This window comes from Monopterus albus, unplaced genomic scaffold (genome assembly GCF_001952655.1).
Source record: "Monopterus albus unplaced genomic scaffold, M_albus_1.0 scaffold321.1, whole genome shotgun sequence".
NCBI lineage: Eukaryota > Metazoa > Chordata > Actinopteri > Synbranchiformes > Synbranchidae > Monopterus > Monopterus albus.
This window is the reverse complement of record NW_018128201.1, coordinates 335,066-360,622: the sequence shown is the minus strand read 5'-3', so window position 1 is coordinate 360,622 and position 25,557 is coordinate 335,066. Positions and strand designations below refer to the sequence as shown.

At 41.8% G+C, this 25,557-nt stretch overlaps 2 protein-coding genes across 8 annotated transcripts in view; one reads left to right on the top strand and one right to left on the bottom strand.

The window, feature by feature from the left end:
• Positions 1-12,136, top strand: part of snphb (syntaphilin b) — a 30,045-nt gene extending 17,909 nt beyond the window's left edge. For 4 of the 7 annotated variants that reach the window (XM_020624153.1, XM_020624151.1, XM_020624152.1 and 1 more), the window contains exons 2-7: positions 182-313; positions 2,787-2,951; positions 6,306-6,488; positions 7,108-7,212; positions 8,126-8,275; positions 8,414-12,136. In XM_020624153.1, the coding sequence (XP_020479809.1) occupies positions 264-313; positions 2,787-2,951; positions 6,306-6,488; positions 7,108-7,212; positions 8,126-8,275; positions 8,414-10,322 (2,562 nt within the window). In that variant the 5' untranslated portion in view covers positions 182-263 and the 3' untranslated portion in view covers positions 10,323-12,136. Of the gene's footprint in view, positions 1-181; positions 314-2,497; positions 2,952-6,305; positions 6,489-7,107; positions 7,213-8,125; positions 8,276-8,413 lie in introns of those variants that run through there. The other 3 variants (XM_020624155.1, XM_020624150.1, XM_020624156.1) reach the window with 3 other exon arrangements.
• Positions 12,137-17,704: 5,568 nt separating this feature from the next.
• sdcbp2 (syndecan binding protein (syntenin) 2) overlaps positions 17,705-25,557 on the bottom strand; it is a 19,169-nt gene continuing 11,316 nt past the window's right edge. The window contains exons 5-9 of the mRNA XM_020624158.1: positions 25,216-25,380; positions 23,220-23,395; positions 22,060-22,231; positions 20,055-20,146; positions 17,705-19,184 (exon numbers count right to left, since the gene is read on the bottom strand). Of these exons, the coding sequence (XP_020479814.1) occupies positions 19,130-19,184; positions 20,055-20,146; positions 22,060-22,231; positions 23,220-23,395; positions 25,216-25,380 (660 nt within the window). The 3' untranslated portion in view covers positions 17,705-19,129. The remainder of the gene's footprint in view (positions 19,185-20,054; positions 20,147-22,059; positions 22,232-23,219; positions 23,396-25,215; positions 25,381-25,557) is intronic.

The following is a 25,557-nucleotide window of genomic DNA, read 5'->3' as shown; positions in this document are numbered from 1 at the left end:
GCCAGATAAGTGTCAGCCTGAGTCAGCGGCACCCTGCTGCATGCTGAGGCATCCAGAACTGAATGGCAGTCAGCCAGTAGGGGGGGTGGGGGGTATTTCTCAGGCTGTCACTGCTCTTATTGACTACTCTCTCAACTTCCTGGGTGTCTGTATCTCTAGTCATGTCTGTTTTCTCCTCCAGGCTTGGACCCTCGATCTGAAGACTTGAGGAACACAGTGAAGTCAGACGAAGCTTCGGGTTGTGCAGTAGGCTGTCTGGCCCCATGTCCGCCCCTGCTCCAGCCAATCGGAGGTCTGCATCAGGCTCTCGCAGGTAGGTGGAAAATGAGAATCTGTGTTTTTATTCTTTTAGCCACACTCCCTCATATTAATTTCTCATAGATCAAGCATCCGGGAACGGTGCTGGACTGTGAGCCAATTTTGGCATGGCAGCTAAACCGCGTTATTACAACATCCGTGTTCATCACGTGATGCACACTGGCTCAGAGGCACTTTTTTCACTGAAGAAACACTGCAAACAGAGCAGCTGTAAAACAGTGAACTGATGTTTCTGACCATCACAAACCCTGATAAACTGACTCTTTATTATTTGATTTTGATCTACTGGGTCAAGTTTCATTTGAAAAGCCTCAAATTAATGTAGGATTTTTATTTTATCTCATTCATTCGTGCCCAGTCTGAAAGCATGAAGAATGTTTTGCCAATCCAGTATCCAGTTCTCCTTTGTAATCCATGTGGGAGATGCATATACTAGCAGTAACATTTTGTTATATGAATCAGTGCCATATTCTGCTTGGTTACTTTTACTCTTTTTCTGTGTCCTTCCATACACTATTGTTGAATGTCTTTCATTTTTCTGTAGCTCAGTTATGTTGCTCCTTGTCAGAGTAACAAATTCTACTCTGTGATATTAGTGGCTGTATAATGTTGTGTATAAGAACGTATGTGGACTGTGTGTGGGGAATAATCCCAAACATTGAGCACAGATTTCCTCCAACTTAAGAGCTCGATACCTCTTTCTAATAGGATGCTTATAAATTATTACTGATTAATACATCATGCACTAAAGATAGAGCTGTTATAAGCCATTTATAAGAACAGATTTTAAGTTTCCAAGGGTTTGTTCTTCTCCACCAAGACAGTCTTTAGCTCTTTAGCTAATCAAGTTGGTGGCTCCAATGACCCTCTTGAAACAAGCGGAAAACTGTTTATTAATTTATTAACATTGATAGATACAGATGACTTAATTATGTTTGCTGTAGGTTAATAAAATGAGAAAAAGATGTGACAGTTGTTATGAATGGCCTAACTACAGTTATGTAATTAACATCAACTGCATACTGCATGTTTTATCAGAAAAAAAGTCAACCTGGCAACCTTTTTATAAAAGGTGTTGCATTAGAAAGTGGTACCCTTCAACCCTTAGTCAGCTCTCTCTTTCTCTCTTCCTTTCAGCCATGGTTGTGTCAGCACTTTAACCAAATCTGTTTTTATACTTCTCTCATTTAGCTCTAAATATCCTGATGGAGGTGCTGTTGTGTTACTGCCGAGAGCACTGGCTTAAAATAAACTAGATGGAGTCCGGCAGACAGCTCCAGAACCCACTAAGCAGTGAACTGCAGGTTTACTGCAACCCGAACACAGTTTATTGAGTATATTGATGTGTTTTCTCCTACAGATACTGGACATATTTTGCCTGTTTAGTGGAATGTATTTTAAAGGATAAGACTGTGTTACTGAAGTTGTTCTCTGCAGGAAGCAGTGATGGCTTCTTTTTCCATTAAGCCATTTAGGCTGACACTTCACTATTCTCACTTACTGAATGCTGCAGTAATATTGAATGCAGGATTTACAGTGAGGAACCGAAGTATTTGAACACCCTGCGATTTTGCAAGTTCTCCCGCTTAGAAATCATGGAGGGGTCTGAAATTCACATTGTAGGTGCATTCCCACTCTGAGAGACAGAATTATAAAAAAAATTCCAGGAAATCACATTATATGATTTTTAAAGAATTTATTTGTCTAGCACTGCGAAGGGGACAGGACGTCTGCACTGTATTAAGGAGAGGATGAATGGGGCCATTTATTGTGAGATTTTGAGCAACAACCTCCTTCCCTCAGTCAGAGCATTGAAGATGGGTCGTGGCTGGGTCTTCCAACATGACAACGACCCGAAGCACACAGCCAGGATAACCAAGGAGTGGCTCCGTAAGAAGCATATCAAGGTTCCGGAGTGGCCTAGCGGTCTCCAGACCTCAATCCAATAGAACATCCAAAGGTTTCTGTACCAAATATTAACACTGATTTTCTCAGGTGTTCAAATACTTATGTTCAGCAGTGCAAGACAAATAAATTCTTTAAAAATCATACAATGTGATTTCCTGAATTTTTTTTTTATTCTGTCTCTCAGAGTGGGAATGCACCTACAATGTGAATTTCAGACCCCTCCATGATTTCTAAGTGGGAGAACTTGCAAAATCGCAGGGTTTTCAAATACTTCTGTTCCTCACTGTATGTATTATTCTTAATGAGTACAGTGATAGTTGAAAATGGATTTGTATTGCAACCTATATTATTCTACTGCATGTTGAAACAAATGCATTTAGAGTGATTTTAAGTATTCTCATTCTCATGGTTTGTGTGTGGGTCACAGACAGATAATAAAAGCCCTCATACTGGAGTCAGGATGTCTTGTTATGGTGGCTTTAAAGCCATAGTGATGTGTAACTGGAGATGCTTCAAACAGTAGCTGTGGTGTCCTCCTTTTTCTCGTCTCTTCTCCTCAGATTCAACCCTCTGAAGGTGCTGCAGCCCAAACGCCGCTTGCAGCAAATACTGGCGTCTTCGCCCGTCCCGGTGCCCAAGCCGGCCTCGGGGTCGGGTTCGGGGTCAGGGTCGGCTGTGCCAACGGCCACAGTGCCAGTGGCCATTCCTGTGCCCGCGCCCCCTGCGTGAGACACACTTCAGTTACAGTCTCAGAGAGCATGCTCCATAGCTGTAGCTCTGGCATGCACTGTAGCCACTAAAACAAAACCAGCAACAGTACACAAACATTGTTTATGCTACCAGTCTTACTTAGACACAGCTGTCCTTGCTGAGCCCTTATTCCTACTGTGAACTGTCAAACTCTCTATTTTAGCACCGCACATCTGCAGTTTACAGTAACAGTGATTTGCCACTCGAAATTCTTCACCAACCTCCGGCTTCTAGACATTGGGAAGATACTTCACGGTGGGTGTGCTGGTTGTCACTGGAGTTTCTTTAAACCTGTAACCTCACAGATTAATATAGTAAAGTTAACTAAGCTATTCTCCGTTGTAGCCAGTCATGCTAACGATTGCAGTTTACAGTGTGTTAGAGCAGAACAACACACACTGTTTGGCCCTTTCCTTACACTTGTGTTTATAGTCTTGCAAAGGCTAAAGAAAATGGACACAGCCTTTGAAACTAAATTGCAGAGTAGCTCTCATAGACACTACCAGTCAAATGTTTGGACACACTTCCCATTGAATTGAATGGGACTATACACGGTGTCAACATGTAGAAAAATCCAAAGCTTGACAGGCCTGTTGTGCCTACGTAGCTATGGTTGGCCAGTCACTGCTCAATGGTGGAGTTTAGTGAACATTCAATTACTGACCTAAATACCCGATTTATTGAGCTTTAAATATAACAAATATCCTAGGTCACATAGTCCCATTGTATAAAGCATGAAAAGAACATGAAGATCCCATCTGGAGTTTGCAGTGTTCATATTCAACACAGCGTCTCTGAGTCTGCTGATTTTGTAGCAGGACAAAACAAGGGAAAGCCTGATGAACAGGAACGTTTTTGCACATACTAGCGACACTACTACTTTGAAGGTGTCCCTGGGTAAAGTTTTGCACTAGATTTGGAGGATTTGTAACACCATTTGGTCCTGGTTATAGTTTTTATTGCATGAGGTTTGGTTTAGTGGCCACATGCATGGTAGAAATGGTGCTATTGTTGTGCTGCGGAAGCATACTGTGATCACAAGTGATCACTGGTTCACCACAGCTGCTCAGTCAACAGCACAGTGTTTTTTTACAGACACTATTCCACAACAGAGAGTTGGTGAGACACTGACATTGGCTCAAACGAGAATGTGGTTTTTTTGTTTTTTGTTTTTTGGGGGGGGCTCAGTAAAAGTGATTTCAGCTTCTTGAGCAAAGTCTCTGTCTCCACCAGAAACAAACTACAGTGTAAAGGAATATTTCTGCATTCCACCCACTCACCCACTGAGTCCTGGGAAGCACTGGGTGGCTGCAGCCTACAGTACCTACCACTACGTTCACCAGACCAATACACAGTCCAGGCACAGGTTCCATCCCAGCAGATTGATGGGATACACATACATATTGTTGTATTGTTTACGCTGTCCTCCAGCAGGCTCGGCACTTCAGCTGCTTCACCTTGCCTGTTCCCTGTTCCTGTTCTGTTAATGTCTCCGCTGTATGTTGCTCTTTGAAGGACTTCTGAGTTGTCAGCATCTGGCCTCCTCCTTTCTGTGTCACACAGGACACATTTACTCAGCACAACTCCTGCTAGGGATTTTGAAGGTGGGATGGCACAAAAAATAGAATTATAAAAAGTGAGAATGACACATTTAGTGTGTGAAATATACTGTAGCAACTGTAATACTGAGCAGTTGCATGCTATGTCCAGTGAATTGTTAAACACACAGGGTTTCCCGGTTTGATTGGAATGATGTTTCCAGGGGGATAACACCTTTTCTGAACAGTGGCTAAATCCTAAAATAAAGTGTAAAAGTGGAATAAAGTCATGAAGTCATAAAACATACTCTGGAATGTCCTTTTTACAGAAGTATCCTGCTAAAGTTTGCTAACAATAGCCACCATTCACTACTGGTCGACACAGACTATTTGAGGCCATAGCAGCAAAAGCTCTGATGAGCACGGTTGTATTTAGTGCTGAAGAATTCAACTTTTCATTTATAAGAGGAAGACTGGATTATTTTCTTTCTTTCAAGGATTACAACCATTTAGATTTAAATTATAAAACCACTGAGTTGATGCAAGCCTATGTCCATGTCTTTGAAGTAGTGTAACAGTGTGGAGTTGCTGTGTCCTGTGTGCAAACCCCTCATGGCTGCTCGGCCTGGCCCTGCTTGACCCTCCTCCCTCTGTGGAGGCCAGTGACTGGGCAACAGTCATGTCCTTTTAAAGTAATTTGTGTGTGTGTGATACAATATAATTGCTTTTTAAAACATTATATTTATTATAAGTAAAGGCATGTCTTGACACAAGTTGCCCATCACAGATCACTTTTCCTTTTTCTGACTACACTCTGTCTTGTATTTTCTTTAGCAGGATTGTAACAGTGGTTAAATGTGAAAAATTTACTTCCTCTTTTTTATTTAGATGTGGTTTTACACTGTCTCTTTTTTTCAAATGTGTTCATTGTCTCACATGGATTAGTTTGGAGGAACAGTTTGGCATTCATTCACTTTCTTGCCGAGAGTTGGGTGAGAAGATCATTGTCACTCTCATCTTGGTTGAACAGTTGGAGCTAGGTTTGAAGCAGAAAACAACATTGTCCAATGTTTCAACAGCGGTTAGTCTATAGAAGAATGAGGAAAAAACAGCTTTCTTGATGTTTTGTGGAAAGAAAGATGACCGGGTGTGTTGTATAGCTCAAGGGGTTGGATTTATCCTTCTCACTTCATATTTGCCTTAATCTGACATCCCTCTGACAACTGAACTGTCTTTTAATAGTCCATCTAGATTTTAGTAAGCAAATATACATTGTCCTGGTGGTAGGAGAGATGTTGTCCTCTCATGTTCTATTTTCACATCAGGTTTGTTGTTGTCTAGAGACATTAGTCTGAAGTAAAATGCTCTGTATGATGAGGCTCATAGGATGATTGCTAATGCTGCTGCTGCCGCTCCCCTGCTTCTCTCATCATTAGTCTCTGAGCATTTTACGTCTTGTGAAATGTGTTTCAGGATGCAGGGAGTTAGCTTGTGTTCTGCACCAGTAAAGGCCTGCTAACTGCAAACTGAATTCAGAGCTGTCTATCTTTCTGCTGGCAAAGCTTTTAGAGAGCCACTTCTCATGGGCCACTTGAGGGTTTGAGTGCTTGATGATATTTGCCATCTGTGCTGCCTATTCTTCAGACTCTGAATGAATTGGATCAGTTCCAAGAAATGACAGACAGGGTTGCCTCACCTCAATAGTACAGCGTGCATAGTTTCACAGCATCCACCTTGTATCACCCAGGAGTGCTGTCCTCTGCTATCACCCTGTTGTCTCTGCCTGGTCAGGTTTGACTACTGCAGGTTCATAGAGCTGGACTACGTACCCATGGAGACCGGATATATGGTCTCAATGCGCCCGACTAAAGGCTATGCATCAACCAAGTCACCAACTAAAGGATACACTTCCACCAAGTCTCCGGATCGCAACAGCCGTTCAACACGCTCTCCCTCCTCCACCCCTGGTTCTCGGTCTGTTCTCCTCTTTCCTCCCGATCAGTGTTGTTCCTCTGAAGCATGGGAATGATGACACCCTTTGTATTGTTGTCAGTGTTTTATCATGTTACCATGTGGAAAGCATCTTAGAGCATTGTTTCCACAGCATCATGTCTTAGCCTGGCCTGTTATTCCCTTTGTTCTCTTTTCTTTTGATCATTTGCTCTAGTGAACACTATCCTCACTTTGTTTTTGTTGAATGCTTCTTATAGTTTTGTTATGGACTGTCTAACTTGTTTTGATTTTAGGTTTGGTTTCCATCACTGCAGAGCTCATTCCCTTTCTGTAAAACTGCACCATCACTGTCAGTGCCCAGAGGAGTTTGTGTTTCAAAGGCAGACCCATTGTCTGTTAGTGTGGGACTGTGGCCTGTGTATATATAATGTGTCTGTGGATATTTCTACAGTTCTGTGTTGTACTGGCACGTTAGTGGATCTGGACTGAAGTTTGCTCCATTCACGTTTATTGTGATTTTCGGTTTGTGTCATGGTGGTTTTGCATAACAAATCACAGAATTCACCTCACTGTTGTGTGAAGTTTGGTTTCACACTGTTATCAGCAACAGATTAACATGTCTTCTCTTACTTTGGACCAGGCGGACACCTGCCGCACCCAGTAATAGGGATCCCTATGGCAACACCTCCCTCAGCAACAGCAACTCAGGCTCTTGTAAAGGCAGCGACTGCAGCCCCACCAAAGGGTGAGACATGAGACTCTGCATGCTGAGGAATAGAGAAGCTTCTTTACCCCGGTGCTCTAGTCTTAATATACTGCCTGAAATACATGATTGCACTTATTTCAATTTACAGATAGCAACTGAAACTGGACGACTTCCTCATCACAGTGAAAATTCTAATTTGATATTGTTACGTGTTTCTATTACCCTACCTGTTTGATTTGTCCGATAATCAGATTGAACTGTTATTTCTTTTCCACCTCGTTGTCTAAATTGCTACAAAAAGAGATGTCAGCAACAATTCATTGATCTGGAATCAAGTTCCAGTTTTCACACAAGCAAAACGATGCACCCCACTTGATTTTCTGAAGTGTCCAAAGCACAGTGTCTTATAAAGCTGTTATAATCAATATTTTATAATCGAAGCTCAAACAACCGTGTGTTAAATGAAAGATGTTGCTCGTAGTGATGAACGCACAGAGAATTATCTCCAGATTCAGCACTTTCCCTCACCTCTATAGAGAGCTTGTCAAGCTACCTGACCAGCACTAAACAGCAGATAGGCAAACTCCGCAACTAGCTTGTGAGCAGCATTTAGCTTCTGAAGAGCTGGATATTTCCACCGGGAGTTTGTGAAAACCAAAATACTTCTAACAAGGGAGAGATTGTTGGATTTATATTTGTTAGGGGAGCACAAAGATGATTTCAAATGAATGCTAATGTTTGATAAATGAGCCACTTTTATCTAAGGTGTTGGCTAGCTCAGATCTATTAGTTGATAGTAAATTAATGGTGGTGTTATAGCTTGCCCTAAGGTTTCATACCCAGATGTCTCAAAATCAAAAAACATATAAAATCTAACACTGGAGTGAGAAGTGCTGTTAAACCCAAAGATGACAGTTTTCCCTTCATCATGCTTGTGTCCTGCCTGTGCTAGACGTCACCAGAAGTCCACTTCATGTACGGATAACCATGGTATTCGGCCCCCTCCACCAGAGCAGTATCTCACACCCCTACAGCAGAAGGAGGTGTGTATCCGACACCTACGGGCCAAGCTAAAAGAAACCATCAACACCCTGCAAGACAGGTGAGGCACTGGGACAGAAATAGTGTGTCAGTGTTACTGCAAAGGTCTGGTTAGTTTGTTGGTTTTTCCTTTACTGTGTTTCCCAGATTTTCACCCTAACACCCTATCCCCATTTACCTGACCATTTCTTTGTCCTAGGGACACAGAGATAGATGAGCTGAGAGTCCAGCTTTACAGGATGCAGGAGGACTGGGTTGAGGAGGAGTGTCATCGTGTGGAGGCTCAGATGGCTCTGAAGGAGGCACGTCAGGAGATCCAGCAGCTCAAACAGGCTGTGGACATTGTCCATGCCAGGCTCAGTGAGTCTGGGGGGCTCAGTGGGGATATAGGAGTCCAGAAGTACTTACAGGATATAAACACCCAGAACCACAAACTTGAGAACCTGTTGCTCAGTATGGAGTTAGCTCAGGCTGGATTAACCAAAGAGGGGGAAGCCATACCAGGCTGTCGGACCCGTGCTGGAGGCTCAGCCCCGGCGTCGGTATCAGGGGAAAGTCCGGGAGGAATGCCCAAACCAGTCGTCGGAGGGAGGGGTTCTTGCTCCTGTGATGGTTCCCCAGCGCGTTCTTTGACACGGAGCTCCACCTACACCAAGCTGAGTGATCAAGCACTGGCAGACCACAACGGTGTGGGGCAGGACTTTCCATGTCTGTCAGGTGATGGCACCCAGGACAGTGGCTTTGTGTGCTGTGGAGAGAGCCGTGCCCCCACTGACCTACTGCTGGAGGCTGCCTTCCTCTCTGAGGAAACAACATCTTTACTTAACTCCTACACACAGACCTTCTCCCACTCTCTGCCAAACTCTCTGCCTCGCACCTTCTCCCACACCTTACCTCACTCTTACACTCACAGTTTGTCCCACTCTGTGCCTCACACTTTGCCAAACTCCTCCACTTATGAGAAGCTGTGCACAGGCGAGCGGTTGATGCCTTTCCGTTGCGGCCTGGGTGGAGTAGGCTGTATGAGCCACCCCTGTCTGTCTCACCACCACCTGTACCTTCACCCCCTGCGGGAGATGGGCATTCAGACTGAAAGCTGTCCCATCCCTGCAACTGCAGGTTACCCCTCTGATCTGGATACCATTGCAGAGCAGCGGTCCTTCCGCTCCCAGGCCTGCAGCCCCACCTCAACGTGGATGTCTGATGAGGTGGAGGAGGAGCTGGACTCCATCACCACAACGACATCGGTAACCAACCCCACAGTCATGAGTACAGCCACCGAGCCAATCCCAGTTTCCAAAGCACTACTAGTCCCTCCATTACCACGGTCTGCTACTGTATCATGTTCCATGGAGAGTCCTCTATGTGGGGGGAAGGAGGGAATGGACCAAGAGGAAAAGCAGGAGAAAGAAAAGAGAGAGAAGGAAGCTGCTGAAATGAAGACGCTGGATGAAACAACAGTGATCAGACTGGAGGATGAAGGGCAGCAGATAGGCTCAGTGGGAGGGATAGAACTGGAGAGTCAGGGTGCAGTGGAGGAGGCTGCACCAGCAGAAACATCAGCAGGGACACAGCATAATTTTAAATTTGAAGCATGCTGTGGAGAAGGCAGGCAGGGTGGTACAACACTGGAAAATCTCTGTGTGGAAGAAGTTAGTCAGGTACAGACAGAAAAGTTGAGTCCAAGTTGCCCAGGATTATCACCAGATGTAGAGCCTCATACCTCCCAGCCTAGGAGATCTACTTCCCATGAGGAAATATCTGGTGTCACTGTAGTGGAGGTGCACAATGATAATGAAGATGAAACTAACGAACAAGGCGCCACAGGGGACGACACTGCAGAAGAGGGAAATTCATCTGGCTCCAGTAAAATTCAGAAAAGCTATTGGAGTCGTCACTTTCTAGTTGATCTGCTAGCAGTGGCCATCCCTGTGGTACCAACACTGGCGTGGCTCTGCCATGGTCCAGTTCGTCATGGACAGCCCATGTATCATATAGGGTCGCTGTTGCGAGGATGTTGCACTGTGGCACTAAACTCGCTGCGCAGGGGAGGTGGGTTGAGGCATTACCCCGCAGGCGGGGGAGATCTAGGTGGGACACAGATATAAGAGGAGAATCTCTTCAGCACCTTTATGGTCCTTAACTATGACTTTTCTTTTATGGGTCAGGATCCTTAGCTATAGTGTGAGGAAAGGTTTAGAGCTGTAAGGAGCATCACGAGCAAAAAAAAAAAAAAGTGCATTTATGACTAAAATCTTTGACCAAGAAACTCTATTGTGTTTGGACCTGCTTCTTATCGTCTCTCACCCACTGGTTCCTTCTGTTGCTACCTTCCTTCTCTCTGCTAACACTGCTGACTGGTGCAAAACTGATTGAGCAGAATGAAACGTTTGATCTATACTTGGATGTTTGACACTGATTGTTTTGTTTATAAGTGCAGGGAAAATAGTGATTCATTGATCTGTCTACCTGCTATTCTGACTGAACTCTGACATGTTCAAGTGTGTAACCAAATGGTCTCATTGTTGCTAGTATATGAGCTACACTGCTTATTGACCAATGGGTGAGGGAAAGGTCACCCTAATTCAGAATTCATGTGTTTCCTATAATTGCAGAAAATTTTTTAAAACTTACTTGAGTCTTTGATGTTTTGAGTAAAAACATGGCTCTTAGCTACTGTCAAAAAAACCAATGTAGACTCAGAACTCTGGTCGATTCTAAGGGTAGAAACACAGCAAACCTAGAAAGGCTCAATTCAATCATGCTTTCAAGACAAATGCATTTACCACTGCTTTCACTGTTGCTTCTGTTGCCTTCTGTGCCTGGAGCAGACACTGTACAGATAAAGTCCAGCTGTAATACTGAATGGTCACCTCATAGGGATTTCTGAATCAGGCTGAATTTCCACAATATCAGTGCTCATTTGAGGCTTAGTTTTTGATGGGGTCATAATGCCATGAAGTGGGTATTCAGACTGAATGCAAAGGGAGAGCTTGTGTTGGTGGGGCATGGTATTTCAGATACCAGTGAGACATGCTTTGATTTTCTAACTCTGAAACGTCGTCGTCACAGCATCAGTCATTTCCTCTTGTGAGGTAAACATTAGAAATACAGTATTCTTGGTCCAAAGAACCCATGTGAAATGTGTGCCTGTGGGTAGAGTTATGTCACTGCCCAGCGCAGGGCCATGATGTTGTCTATGGCCAGGCAAAAGATAAGGCAATCTAGGTCAGGTCTTCTCAAAGTCTGGACTTCAGCCTTGATCCAGACCACACAGCAAGTCTATCTGCACCCAGCCCACTCCTCATATTATAAATACAATAATACAATGTAATTAATGGTATGTTTCCTACCTTGAAAAAATGTGAATAAAACGTTTTATACTTATCAATAAATTGTTAGTTTTGTAGAATATAGCCTATTTGGGAATCCTTACAGCGATTCTGGCCCAAGAATAAGGCCAAACGTAATTGTTTCCCTGTTTGACATTGCTGTCATGGCAACATTGACAGCCAGCTAGTGTAGGATGTTTAACATCAGTATGTGACAGAGCTCAAGCACTGGTTAACAGGCGCTAGTTCAAAATTTGAGTCAGATAACATTGCTTGTAAGTTATAAACAAGTTTAATAAGTCATTTGCTTATCACAAATCACTCCAGACCTTTGACCTTGAATAGAAATCAGACCTTTGAATATTAAGTTTGAGGACCCCTGGTTAGGTTTTTTGGCCAGAAACCCTGTTATTTTTCTAGAGGTCTCTATGTTTGCTGCAGATCAGAGAGAGAAAAAAAATTAATTACTTCAGTCCTCTTATCAAGAAAATGTAATGACACTATAAGCAAATATTTAGGTTTTCTGCATTAATTGGTGATGAAATGTGATCTGATCTTCACCCAAGTCACAAATATCAGCAAATACAATATTTCCAAGCTGATAAAACAGAACCAGTCATGATCTTTCAGGTCTTTGTTGAACACACCCATTAAACATTCAAAGTGATGGTGGAAAAAGTAATGGAAACACTAGGCTTCTGATGTCACTAAATGTCAACTGGAGTCAGGTGTTGGCAAACTTGGAGTCCAATCGATGAAACAAGAAAGGAGGTGTGGTTTAGAACTACAATGACTTGTAAAAATACTCAGTGTCATATTCACAAGCAGCATCTGCTGATGTGAGCCATACCTCTCCAAAAAAGAGATCTCAGAAGACAATCAAGAGTTGTTAATTTTCATGCAGCTGGAAAGAGTTAGTCATCTCAAAGACATTAGATATTCACAGTCCACATTGGTCAGTCCACATTTTGACATATTGTCTATAAATGGAGACGATTTGGTCCTGGTCTACTCTCCACAGAAGTGGGTGCCCCGCCAAGATCACTCCAAAGGCACAGGATAATGTCAGGATGGCTGTCCATAAGCTGAAGGTCAGAACAAGCTGGTTGATGCAGCAGGACAATGACCCTGAAGTAAATCTACTACAAAATGGTTTTGGAGACACAAAATCCACCTTTTGGAGTGGCCCGGTCAGGGCACAGACATCAACAAAATAGAGATACTGTGGAATGACCTGAAGAGAGCCATTCACACCAGACGCCCTAAGAACATGGCTTAGCTGAAGCAGTTCTGTGAGGAAGAATGGTCCAGAATTCCTCCTGAGCATTGTGCAGGTCTAATCCACAACTAAAGGAAGCACTTACTTGAGGTATTGCTGCCAAAGGTGGTTCAACCACTTATTAAAACATGGTTTCCATTACTTTTTCCACCATCACTTTGTATGTTTGAGTGTGTTCAATAAAGTCATGAAAGATCGTGACTGTTACATTTCCTGACCAATTTTATGCAGAAAACCAAGAAATTTCAAACAGTCCCATTACTTTTTTTTTGCTATATATCAACCTCTGTTGTGCAGGAACTGAAAATTTGCCTCAGCACACAGTTGCAGTTCTTGTATTGGCCAAAGAAAGATTTAGTAGAAAAACAAAAAACTCAGAAATCAAATCAGCAGTTTTTCTCCCACTCTCACAAGGGACATTAACACCCGGTGCTTCTTTTTTCAAAGTTGACTTTGCAATATGATCTAAACCTCCATTAGAATATGAATGGGTGTTGGTGGCTCCACCCAGTTCACTGTGTTTGGTATGTTTCTACCCTGAGAGTATACGATTAAATCTCCAGGAATCGAACAAAAGCTCAAACTGAATTTCACTGGATCCACAAAGGTGGTGCACACTTTATTATTGGCAGCATATTTACATATGTATTCAGCTGAACAAAAACGATCTTTATTTGGACTGTAACCAAACCTTATGCGTTTTCCTTTCATCTTGTCTATACAGCATCCCTCTGGGTGTTGACTGTGCAGTTACAGCCTCAGGCTACAGTGCATCTTTTCCACTCCTTTGCTGCTTCTTGCAACCATTAAAGGGTTAGTTTGGCATTTTGGGAAATATGAGTGTTTGTGCTGATACCACTGTCACATCTGTGCATTAAATAGCTAGCCTTAGGTGATTATGTAGCTTAGCATAAAGACCCGATACAGGGGAAACGGCATGCGTAACTCAGCTAGCATTTTTTTTTTTATCAAAATGAAAACGTCAGTGTAATAATTTTAAGTTGTAGTTTTACAGGGAGAGCATTCGGCCATTTTGTTGGTGTTACAGCCATTTGTTTTGGGATTTCAGGCAATTGGAGTAATAAGCCCTTATATTCTGAAGCTTGCATTAAAAGCAGATTCTGCTGAACTACTTAATTAATTGAAAGCATAGACAAATTATGAGAGAATGGGCACAAATATGTCAAAGGCCCCTGCCTCTCCTACACATTTAGGATAACACCAAGCAACAACGTGATCTGTAGTCAGTGCTTGTTTTCTTGTGTTTTGTGTCCGTTTCTTGTTGTTTTGCTTGTCTTTCTAGTTTTGTATGTTTAGTCAGTTAGCATATTTTTGTAGTTGTTTGGAGTCTTTTCTCTCTTTTTAGTCATCTTGCTAATGGTTTTGTAGTTGTTTTGCATCTTTTTTTATTGTATTGTTTTTGTAGTCATTTCAGAAAGGTTAATGGTCCTTTTGCAGTTCTCTGATCTAGGGGTCCCCTGACCTCTTGGGCCCCTGGGCCTGTGCAGTAATGACTGAAAGTAATTGAACTTGGTTAATGTTCATTTTGCATAGCAAACATAGGGAACTGCTTAAATTCATCACATTTAATAGAAAAGCCATATAATGACCAGATGCTTCGGCTCCTTTTGACACTTTGACGTAGATCTGACTGGAGTGCGTTGTGCTCAGTCTCTCTCTGTGCTGTATATTCCTGCTAACGTTAATGCTCTCGTGGTGTAGTTTAACTCTGTAGTCACTCTGGTAGTGTGCATCTCAAGTCCACTGTGCAAGAGTTTGTCAGCCATTGTAAAAGCATTTGTAGACATGGAGTACTACATGTCACACAACACTCGAAATGTAAATCAATACCGTACCTAAGTTGTACTTGTACTTGGGATCTGGGTGTTTTCTTTGTGTGAATGTATGTTTTCCAATAGGACTTTAATGAAAGTCGCATCTGATGGCAGTTTTCTGATCTTGTGTACATGTTTAATTTTATGTGTAGACAAGCAGCCTGCAAATGTAAAATCAAAACAGATTTGACTGTCAGAGACTCATGAACCAAACGTGAGCTGACAAACACCTGGACACAACCAGCAGAACAAAGTCTGACACTAGACACTATACTATTTGGTTGACATATTTTGCACTCTTGTTCACTTTAGGAATTTTAAGAAATTACTTGAAAATGATGATGTGTGTGTGTGTATCCAAAGTGTTGTATGTCCACTGAGTTCTTGCTGATTGTTTTGTTGGTCTGCATTGTCAGTAAAGCTTGACATAGTGCTGAGAATGTTGAAGGCAAAAGTGAGACAGGTGAAGTGTAGCTAGGCTAGTGGAAAACCTTTCAGGTAGACACTTATATAGTACTACAGTACATGTAGTAGTTGCCTTTCATTCGTGAGAAGAGCTGTTGATCTCTGCTCTTTATATTTGTCCATGTTATTTATCTACAAACCATACAAAAAGATCTAGGAAAATTATAGAAGTGTAAGTCTAAATGCTGTTGTAACATCACATATTGATAGAATGAGTAGTGTTCATGCTACATTGTCAAGCTGGGTAATTGTCCGACGTCTGACAATCATGACATTCCCTGTCTGTTTGGTTCTCACTTCCACCGGAAGGAGGCACGGAAGCAGTCGTTACTGAGATCCATGATCAGATTGAACGAGCGCCTTAGAGAGACACAGGCGTTTCTCTTCTCCTCCTACATGTTCTCACTTCTGCTCATCCGTCATGAGTTGTGCACTTGTGTTCCTTTCTTCTGGTTGTATTCAGTGCTTGGTTAAAGTGGCTTAAGAGGCTAAAACTATTTCATGTTTATAAGAAGCCATATAATCCCGTTAGGGAACAGCTGTGAGAATGTGGGCCTCTCCACAGTGCACTGTGTAACAATCTCATATGAGATGAGGAAAGTCCTTTGAATGAATATTGCTTTAAATCTGAGCTGTACTCTCCTGTTGTCGCTATACACAGGCTGCTGTAACAAAGAGAGGTGAGGAAAAGGAGGGGTAGATTTAGTGAACCTGTGATGCTGTATTAATAGGTTCAGGTGTTAAAGTTCAGCCTTGTTGTGGAGAACCCCTTAATTTATCTCTATGCACAGACATTTATGCTTTAGCTTCATTATGTGCTCAGTGTCCGATAGGTTTGTTTTGTAAAAGCTGTTGTTGTAAGGTCATGTACCTATTACTAAGACGCTGAGTTGTTACTGTTTTACAAAGTCCCAAAAAATTATATTTTTTCATCCTGTGTATGTTATCTTGTTTGTCCAAGTCATCATTTACTATATATTAAGATTTTCTGTTTTCTTTTCAAAAGATAACATTGCATATGCTCTTGTGAGCACAAAATGACGATAAGGTGAACTGGAGCTCAGTTCACACACAATTTATCTCATACACACAAGCTGTCACAAATTGATTTATTAATTTGAACACAGTTACAAGAAATTGTTTTTATCTTTTATCATTATATAATTATAATGCTGTTCACAAGGAACTATCTTGCTCCTAGGTTTTCCCTTAATATCTTGTGCATATCCTTTAATAATGTTTACAAAGATGATAAAACAGCTTGTGCACAAGTTGTCTTTTTTTGCACACGGTAATATCTTGTGCACACAAATAAAAGATCTTGTTCACACAAGTTGCATGCAGGTGAACATTTAATCTTTATTGTGCAGTGTACAAGATAATAATGGATGCTGTCTTGGATTTCTTATTTTTCATCTTTGTCACTCATTATTGTAATTTTTTTTTTTTTTTTTTTTTTTTTGGAACAAAATATCTTTTACACACAAATTATCCTGCAAACATTAAATAAATTGTTTTGGAGACTTTGTATTCAGAAGCCTTTTGTCTTTTGCTTTAATGTTTGTTGCTGGTGGTTTTTACCGATGTTTTGGAGGCCTGCACTGTGCCTTCATATTCACTTACTAGTCCCATTAGGCTCTGGTCAATGCCATCACATTTTTATTTCCTAGGGGAAAGTTGTCCCATACATTTTGATAATTAAACATGGCCTACAATGTTCCTGTTTTGGAACGAGTCCTGTGATTGGTCAAATACTGCTGTTCCAGCAGAGGCTCTAGATTTGCGTACTCTTTTTTTTTTTTTTTTTTTTTTATTCATTAAAAGCATCATTCGACTTCTCTCTAGTCAGTCTTTATCATATACGTAGATTACTGCAATGCCAAGAAGGTTGTTAACCTAAAGGTTTGCCAGTGTTTTCAATTTTCCTCAAAGAATGCCACTGTACATCACAGTGACTGATTTCTGGCCCATAATACAACTGAGCATCCCGTTGTAGTTTGAGGTTGTGGTGGTGGCTGATAGATCGTAAGAGTATACTACGTACTGTATAATCTTAGACACTCAGGATGCTGAACATTACTTGGGGGAAGACGGGAGGAGGTTGGTTGTTTGATTTTTCTTTGGATCAGTAGTTGAATGTGCTGTCATTTTATGCTTTAGTCCTTGTCTGATGTCTGAATTTGTGTTCCATAGACTATGTAATGATAATTAATATACACAGAGGTTATACGAAGTCTTATAACATCCGGTCATTCAATGCCTTGTATAGTAATTTAACTGACGATATCAACAGATAATGTATTGTAAATGAACTATTTTATTGGCAGTAGTAGTGTGTACAAAGACATGAGTGGGCTACTTCTCCATTCACACTCCCACCACGCTGTATAAAGATCTAAAACCTCTATATTAAACAGCATGGAGGAAACTTTTGTCTTCATCTGTGTGTGTCTGAATCTTTCATCTCTAGATGTTTTCCCCGTGTGATATTGTGACAGTGTTGCAAAACTGCTTGTTGTATTTTATACCCGACCGTTAGCATGAAGATAAATGTATTGTGACAACAAACTCCCTCATGCTAATGTGAACAGACTTTATTAATTTTTTTTTTTTTACATTATCTTGGTTACATCTGTATATAAACTTTAAGATGTTTCTAGCATTTTTTTTTACAGAACAGTGATGTTTATCAGATTGCATACTTAGAAAATTAAAGGAATGCATGCATCCAAACATGAACAGCATTAAAAGGCGACTATATAACAAGTAGAAATTCACAACTGTGAGCTCTGCTCACTCTGTGTGCTCATCAGTCAGGGAAGGAATAGTACAGAGGGAGGAGAGCAGGGTGACTGGATGAATCCATGATGTGGATTTTAAATGCTTTCAATCTGAGCAGATCATTTTCAGCATCAAATTTGAGCAGTTTACCAGTTAACATGAGGTGCCACAAACACAATTTAAAAAAAAGCACAGACCTAACTGTTGAAACGGATACAGGAAAGACAGCCTCTTAAAATGTAGTGGAAAGTGCACTTATTGGGTCTGCCCAGCAAAGACCCTGTCCAAACATCTGCCTGCACAAGGCCATATCAGATGCGTTCACACACAGAGCTAAGAACTTGACTATTTGTGCCTTTCGCCACCTCAGAGTATTTGTGGACAGGACCACATCTGAGCTGCATGGTGCAACAAACATCTGCTGCCGCTGCCCCGTTCCCCACGCTCTCCCCTGTAATGTGCACAGTGTTGCTGTACCCTCAGATTCAACACACTCACCATGACATTTGTTAGCAGGGAAACCATCTCTTGAAAAATCTGGAAACTGCTACACAGTCCCTTGTTAGATTTTAGGAACTGAAATGGTGAGTGTTAAAAAAACTAAAAAATGCAAATCTATATATGGTATTAACAAAAACTAACTCCTTACCCTATTAGCTTTACTTGCCAAGTAGAAATGACTATAGACTGATATTGTGAACAGTCTGTAAACTTTTTCACATGAGGCCCTAGGTTTTAATTCAGCTTGAATTTTTCTTTAAATTCACACATTAGGGGCCTAGTGCAGGGACTTGGAGTGCAGCTGTAATCTACATGGTACTGTAGGGCTCTGAGGACAAACCACTGGCTTTTACAGCATATGAACAGGGTGAACATCACATGCCAATGATTTATCTCCAAAGTGAGGAGGAAGCTCTGGACTCCTGATCGCATGCATGGCTTAAAAACATGTAGTCTTATTGATTTAACAATGAAATACAAAAGAAAAAACATAATGCTACACGGTTAACATAAAAGTACTAATGTCAGAGTTCAAGAAAATGTGGAAAAGAATATACTGAACTGAAGAGTAGAAAAAAAGGAATTTTAAGATTAAATATGAAATATTTTGATGCTGATTGTGATGCAGGGTGGTCTGGGATGATGACAGAAAGAGAGAAAGAAAGAGAGAGAGAGATCTGTATAGAAGACATCCTGCCAGTTTATAGTCATCTTCCTGATGTTCACACCTCTGGCACAGAGTGATCCATGGCTGACCGCAGGAGACCAGCAGACATCCTGGAAGACATAATCAGATCGATAAGCTTTTTGTTGTATGGCATCATACAAAGTTCCTCTTCGGACTGGGTTCATCTAACGCTGTCGTTCTTCTGCCACCCAAAATCGTACTGTCCCAGGGTTTGCATGTTCCCACAGTCTCAAATGGACCATAGCCGGGCTGAACACAGGCTGAAAACCATGACTTGCTCTGAGTCCCAGAGTGTGCTACTCCGCCCCCAACCCGGCATCTATGTCACTACATTCTGATTGGCAGAGAGAAAACAGGAAGTATATAAGCCGAAGAAAGAAACCCACCCCTTTATATTAAAAAAAAAAAAAGATGGCAGCGCATTATGAAGAAATAAAAGGAAGCAAGTACAACAGCCGCCTCACTGAGGAAGGCCCAGTTTAAATCTAGAAGACCATGTAAATGGGTTAAAGATGTGCAATTTCCAACAAATGACTTGTGACCTAAATGAGAATATCATGAGTTATACTCCATCCAGTGATATGGTACCTAAAGGGAACAAGCCGTCTTGTTAAACACAGATGAAACTCATGTTATTAATTCCATTTAGGTGTTTCAGGTCAGGGAGCCTGTGCATGGGTGGCTATGACACTTAAATGAAACAGAGCCATCATTAATGTTATTAGTAACACCTGTGCTTGTCAAGTCACCATGTCTGCTGTGAGAAGAGCCTATTAAAGGCTTTAACTGAGTGATTCTGTATTCGGAGCAGTGGGAGATTTTTATATCCAGCGGGACTTTGTATTACTTTTCTATATCTCATCAGAATCCAAGGCGAATCTGTGGGGTACTAATCACAGACTGAGCTGAATTAATGATAAGGCAGTGGCACTAGATTAGGTAAAATGTTCAAGTCCTACCTCTTAATCATGTGCTCATAGACGAACTTGGGCATGATGGTGATGGTCATGGTGGTGGGAGAGGTCGTCAGAATGTCCTTGATCTGAGAATCCTGGAATTTTCACAAAGAAACAGGAACGTGTCAGGGTCTTGTGTAAATAACGAACTGTTAAGTCCTGGTAATGAGAATCCGATGCAAAACATGAGACAAATACACACTCAAATACACAAAAGATGTGCTCTACATTCACAAAAGTCTTCTTACAATCAACAAAATCACTTAGTGATGTTGAAAAAGACAACACAGCAATAAAACGCCTCTCAAAAGCAAATAAATAAATCCCACAACCATCTATTTCAGTAGAGTAAATGTTAAGCTCAAACTACTGACAGTTATTACAAATTAAACTGACTAAACTGGTTACAACTGACAAATCCAGGCTAGGATGTCATCACAGGCCATGAACTCTGAGTGTGAGCTGAACTTTACACTGTCTGACATGACACTGTTGGCCCTCATGTCTCAGCTGCTTTTGGCAAACACCAGGTGACTGACCAGTTGTCACTTTTACACCCGACTTCATGCTGACCACACAGTCCAGTGTTTTGTACCTCAGTATATTCTCACACAGTGAATGAACCAACACAGTCGATACACATTTTTGTTCCTTGGGAAAACAATCAAGGCTACTCTCAACAGAAGAATGTCGGCAGCAACCTGAGCTGTGTGTCTACACTTTAGCTAAATGTTTCACAAAACATTTTCTGTGTGCTAGTTGTATGAAAGGCAGGGTTCAAAATGATCTGACTCACCAGACAAGGTGGCTGGTAGATGAAAAAACCCACCACAAAACACTTTTTACCAGCCAAAAGAATAAATGGCCTTTTTGTGTCACAGACATTTGCTTCAGGATTTCAGTGCGATAATAAAGTATTATGTTGAATACAAATGTAAAGAGGCCAGAGCAAAATCTGAAGCTAAATTATTTTAATATAGGCTATCAATCAGCAGTTAATAAATTAAATGCCACAATACAACTTAAGAAGTCGACTGCAAAATTCTATTTAACAAACAGTATGTGCTAAGTGTACTTCAGGTACAAACAAAAAAAACCCACTTAACTGTTTGATTCACCTGACATTCACCTGTCATTCCTGACATTTAGCTCCTCCTGAGACCCCTCACTACTGCAATCACCCACTTCTTTGCACAGAGACCATGAAGTCTGGTCTTTTGTCCTGTTTGTGTCAGTATTCCACAGGGCCCACCGCTACTCTGCCTCTTAGTGGCGGTTGTTATGGTCAGAGGATTGGTTAGACAGACTTGGACAGCAAGTGTCACACCATGTCTACACCAAAGTGTTTCAGCCCTGTTTTTGAGGCACGTGTGTAACCGATACGCTCCTATTGTAATCAGTTCAGCTGACTACACTGCCCGTTTTTTAGCTCATGTGTCACTCACACTATGTATGTATACGCGACCTAGAGCTTGGCTCAGATAGCCAATCAGAGGCAAAGTAGGGGTGGGTCTTCAAAGAACACATTCAGAAGCAGGGTACCCATAGTCGAGACTATCAGCATACTGTTTTATTATGAGTAGCCTGTGTTGCTATGTCGTCTTCTGAGATTTACTAGCCAAATGGAAAATCTACCCACAATTGGCACCTGGCGGGTGTTAACTGCAGACCTTGATGAAAGGTGTAAAGAACTGTGTGAAGTTCTGATCACTGCATTTGGGGACTCATGCAGAAAGACTGTAAACACTAACTAAACAAAGGGGTTACACTAAAAACACATTCACATTATTCCAGTGCAAACATAAAATCAGCCACCAAACATTTCATAAGAATCACAAATGTTCTGTAACTGTTCTAATTTGAATGATTTAGTGCATATTCTTCTCCGCACTGACACAGCGCAAGATGATTAGTATTCATCTTTCCATTCAAATTACAGCATTCACATGCTCTCACAATATAACCACCCACCATTCTTCAACGAGCACTACCTGATGTAAAGACTGACCTTGAGTCCAATGACGTTTTGTCCATTGATTTCACAGATGTAATGTTCAGTCAGCATGCCGTTCCGAGCAGCAGAACCATCCTTGACCAGTGAGGTGATTTTACCAGACTTGTAGATGAAGCCCACGTGGCCTGCGCTGTCTTTATGCATGGTGATGGTGCGCTGAAATGGCCTACAGCACAACAAACAGAAAGGATCAGTACAGGTCTAAAGCTTTGTAAAGGTAGATACTCTGTTAAACCTAATACTGAGACAACTATTAAACTTGCAATGTACCTTAATGTCTATGAATTTAGAATTATGATTAAGAAAACTTAAAAGTCAGGAGGGCATAAAAAGAAGACCAAGAGAAAAGGTGAGACGCAAAAGTGCAAATGGTGAGCAGAGGGAGCCAAACATCAGAGCCACAGACAGCAGACACAAGCTCATCCATTTAAATATCACAAATATATAAAAATCCATACCAATTTACACTCAAAATTTCTATATAAATTGTAAAATTAAAAAAGTATCTAACTGAATCCACCCCACTGAAAATTAAAACAAACAGCGGGGACACAGGCAGGCCAGCACACTGACATTCATACTAAGGCAACATTACAACTACAATAGCATTATCAGGGGCTGTGAGACTGTCCGTGTAAATGTTAGTGTTACTCAGTCAGCTATCTTTGCTATTTCGGGGCTATTGGCAAGACTGACTGCAAGATTAAGTGAGCCTGTCAAGTACAAGAGCTTTTCTATCAAAATGTTCCTGGTACTGTACTTTGCAACCAGAGGAACTTTTCTTGGAACAAAAATGTCCAGTTGTGCTTTCTAGCTTGGATTTCCACCACATCTGATGTGAACCAGGTAGATGATGCAAATTAGAGCTATAAAGTTTTTTTTTAATGGCTGCAGTATGTGAAATGTGGTATTAACTCACGAGGAAACAAAACAGTCTTGTTCTTTGTATTCACTGCTGATGACTCTGACGTTTGAGTTAAATCTAATGAATTAAATATAAGGAGGAAAATGAGGCTGAAACCCTAGAACACCTGTTTTTACTTTTGTTGACTAAAATTAACAACAATCAAATGATGACAATTGTCACACAAAGAAAGACTAAAACCTTAGTAAGTCCTGATAAACAGTTCAGGGCACACTAATCTTGTCCTTACCTGTCTCTGACCACAAGCTCAATGCGGGTCTCAGATGCAACCTTCAGGGCCTTGTGGGCCTTGTCTACACTCCAGCCAGCACAGTTTTGCCCATTAATCTGAAGGACCTGGTCCCCGAAACGCAGCCCAGCCAGGGCCGCAGGGGAGTTTGCCTGCACCAGCTGCACAAACACTCCCTGTGAGAGGACACCGGAAAAAAAAACATTCAAAATGAGTCTGATAAATGGAGGAAGTGAAAGGAGAAACAGAAGGCAGATGCTGATAGTGGAAAAGACTCAAGGATGAGACTGCAAACAGGAGATTAAATATTTATCACAAAAGAGTTAATGCTATAGTTGATTAAATGTCTGCTTGCCTCACTTGATGTTTATGCAAAACAACTGGACTGGAACAACAGACACTGCTCAAAAAAATGAAGAGAGCACTTAAATCAGACATCGGATCTTGATGAATGAATTATTCAAGTTGAAAACTTTTACTAATGTACACTTTATAATTTGTTCATTTGTTCAGAACAAAATGACATAACAGTCGATAGAAACCAAAACCATCAAACCATTGGGGCTGTATTCAAAATCACACTGAAAATCAAAGGGAAAAGCTGAAATCATGGGCTCATCCAAGTTGCATGATTTTCATCACAGCAACTCACAATGTGACTCCGAAGTGTGTATGGCCCCCACGTGCCTGTATGGACTCCCAACAACATTTGGGCATGGTCATGATGAGTCAGCCAATGGTGTCCTTGGGGATCTCCTCCCAGACATGGATCAGGGCATCAGTGAGCTCCTGGACAGTCTGTGGTGGTGCTTGGTGGCATCGGATGCACTGGTACATAATATGGCATCAGAGTCACTGACCCTCCACCAAACTGGTCATGCTCAATGATATTACAGGCAGCATAACGCTCACCACGGCGTCACCAGACTCTTTCACGCCTGTCACATGTGCTCTGCGTGACTCTGCTCTGATCTGTGAAGACAACGGGGCACCAATGGCAGACCTGCCAATCGTGGCGTTCTCTGGCGGATGCCACTGAGCAGTGAGCACAGGTCGTACTAGAAGCCATTGGTCCCTCATGCCTCCCTCATGGAGACTGTTTCTGACAGCTTGGTCAGAAACATGCACAACAGTAGCTGCTGGAGGTCATTCTGTAGGGCTCTCACAGTGCTCCCCCTGTTCCTTGCACAAAGGAGCAGATATCAGCCCTTCTTATGGCCCTGTCCAGCTCTCCTGGTTTAACAGCTGGTCTCCTGGTATATCCTCTGTGCTCTTGGTAAAGTTTATTTGACTTGGTTTTATACTGTGATAATCAAGTGTTCCCTTAATTGTTTTGAGCAGTTTACATCCACTTTGAGAATTTACAGTAGCATCTTGTTAAGTAATACAAGTCAAGCATGTTCTCTCCTCTGTGGATGCCACAGCTAGTGCAGGCTGTTTTACATGCAGCAGAAGCACGTGTGTTTAGCGATTACTCCCCTAGTCAAGTAACCGACAATTAAAACCACTGGCCAGCCACGTGGACAACAGTGAGTGTGATATATTCATCACATTTATATAAAAGAATACGCTAAATATTACAAACCCCTCTGACTAAAGCATGATACAGTTCTACTGCACCAGAGACTACAGCCTCCAAAGTAACCACACAGTTGAATCAACACCTTAATGAGGTAGAGAAGGCCAGAAAACAACAGGGCAGACAGCAATTTACTTTTTAACTAGAGAGGAAAAAAACTCAGAGAAATATATTTCAGTAGTGTTTTGTTATTACTTATTGTATGTACTGCATGTTCAGTATCTACTGACAGTACTAGTAATCCAACATAATAAAATTATGGAGTTGAAGAAGGAGTTCAGATTTTCTAGGCATCTGTATGGTGTCAACCGGGTGTTGACAGCATGCTGTATGGTGTCAATTGAGTGGTAATGACAGTCAGTGTGTGCTGAATAATTAACGCAGATGTCTGCCAAACTGACTGTGATGCGGACTCACGTTGTCGATGGCCCTGAGCCGAAGCCCTACTTTCCCATCCTGGTCCTTACAGAGAATAACCTCCCGCAGCCCTTGTTGGATCTCTGCCCTCCTGATGCCGACGTCTGCCCCAGTCACTGGCCGCACCATTCCCATGACACCTGAGCTGGAGGGCAGTGCCACTTGCTGAGATGGGGGCAAGAAAGACGGACAGCAAGGAAGGTGAGTAAGTGTAAAGAGGAGGGTTGTGGCAGAACAAGTGGGGGCGAGAGAGAGGTGAGAGGAAGATGAGATTAAAGAAGAACATTAGATTAAAATTCAGCTGGAGATAAAAAGGAATGATGCATCAAATACAGGCATGTA